The sequence below is a fragment of the Myotis davidii genome, unplaced genomic scaffold (assembly GCF_000327345.1).
Source record: "Myotis davidii unplaced genomic scaffold, ASM32734v1 scaffold1352, whole genome shotgun sequence".
NCBI classification, from domain to species: domain Eukaryota; kingdom Metazoa; phylum Chordata; class Mammalia; order Chiroptera; family Vespertilionidae; genus Myotis; species Myotis davidii.
Genome location: NW_006283635.1, coordinates 19370 through 20826, shown reverse-complemented (window position 1 = coordinate 20826; position 1457 = coordinate 19370). Strand labels below are relative to the sequence as shown.

Genomic DNA, 1457 nt, shown 5'->3' with positions numbered 1-1457 from the left:
CTGCTTGCCTAGGGCTTTATTTTCTGAGTCGTAGATGTAATCCATCAAGGAGCCTCCATCGAGGTCTTCCTTGTGGGTGAAGAGGACAATTGTGTGTTTCATGGCATCCTCTCCAAAGATCTCCTTGACCCTCTGTGCGGCCTGCTGGTCCTGGGTGGTGAATCGGCCTAGCTGCGTCACCAGGAGTAGCACATGGGGTCCTGGGGCCGACAGCAGGTAGCACCTCTGCACCTCTGTGTACAGATCAGAGTGGCCCTTCTCAGAAAATATATCTGGTGTGTCAATGATGACCATCTCTCTCTCACCCCAGCTTCCTCGACTTTCACTGCAGGTCTTAGTGAAGGCCTGGGCGCACAGCTGGGACACAAAGGCTTGCTTCCCCAGGATGCTGTTCCCTGTGGCACTTTTACCTGTTCCTGTTTTGCCCACCAGGATGACTCTCAGCTCTGATCCTCTGCTGGGTTGGTTCTTTATATAGGGTCCTGTTGAGAGCAAGTTTACTGTGTTATTATTATACTGATCATGCCAATAGAATATTTTTAATGATCAGGTGTTAGTCTCACATTATGGGAAAAGATACTCTCACAATATATTGCATTTGTGAAATAGAAGCTAACTCCTTATCAAATAAAATAAATTAATCATGGGGATTTTTGTTTTCATTTTTATAAATTTAATTTATTTTTTTTCCCATTGCCATTTATCCCCTCTATGGGTTTCTCTAGGACTATAGCATATTGCCATGTTGGATCCTAAACAAATATATTTGAGGAGGGAGATACAAGATGGATTTAGAAACACAATTCATCAAGCAAAGCTTTCCTGCATCGCTCTGTTCTGGTCCCTCTGAAAGACTAACTTTCTGAGAATCAGAGAAGTGGTGCCAAACTGTGGGTTCCACCTTTAGGTGGGTTAAGTACCCTGACTTAGTTCCAAAGCCAGAGAGAGCTCCTCTGCTCTCCACTGGGCAGAGGTGTGGTCATGACCACCATTGAAATGGCTGGACCAGGGAAATATGGGGATGAGCAGTGTAAAACAATTCTCTAATGCAGGAGTGGGGAACCTTTTCTCGGCCCAGGGCCATTTGGATATTTATAGCATAATTATCAGGCCATACAAAATTATCAACTTAGATTAGCCTGCTACATTTGGTCAAACATTTTTTAACTGACCCCTAATGCCTTGGCAGGGCCAGACCAAATGATTTCGAGGGCCTTATATGGCCCACCCCTGCTCTAATGAATAAACAGCTCATAGCTTATATTCTGCTCAGAGAGGACAGCATGATATTTACAGAAAGTAGGCACAGACTATGGCAGAACAGGCACACACACCGGAAGTCTCTTACCCGAGTAGCCGCATTGATTTTGGTCCATTGCGGCTCCTGAGGGACAGAGAGACAGGAGACCAATAAAACAGCAACAACAACCTATTACTTTTAGTTCTGAATCATGAAT

General features: G+C 44.7%; 1 protein-coding gene across 1 annotated transcript; it reads right to left on the bottom strand.

The window, feature by feature from the left end:
- Positions 1-8: 8 nt before the first annotated feature.
- Positions 9-1450, bottom strand: GIMAP2 (GTPase, IMAP family member 2; the record flags this gene model as incomplete). Its single annotated transcript, XM_006753850.2, has 2 exons — positions 1349-1450; positions 9-482 (listed from the first exon to the last, which is right to left on the bottom strand). Coding segments are annotated over exons 1-2 (502 nt in total), but the record flags the coding sequence as incomplete, so codon positions are not given.
- Between the last annotated feature and the right edge of the window lie 7 nt (positions 1451-1457).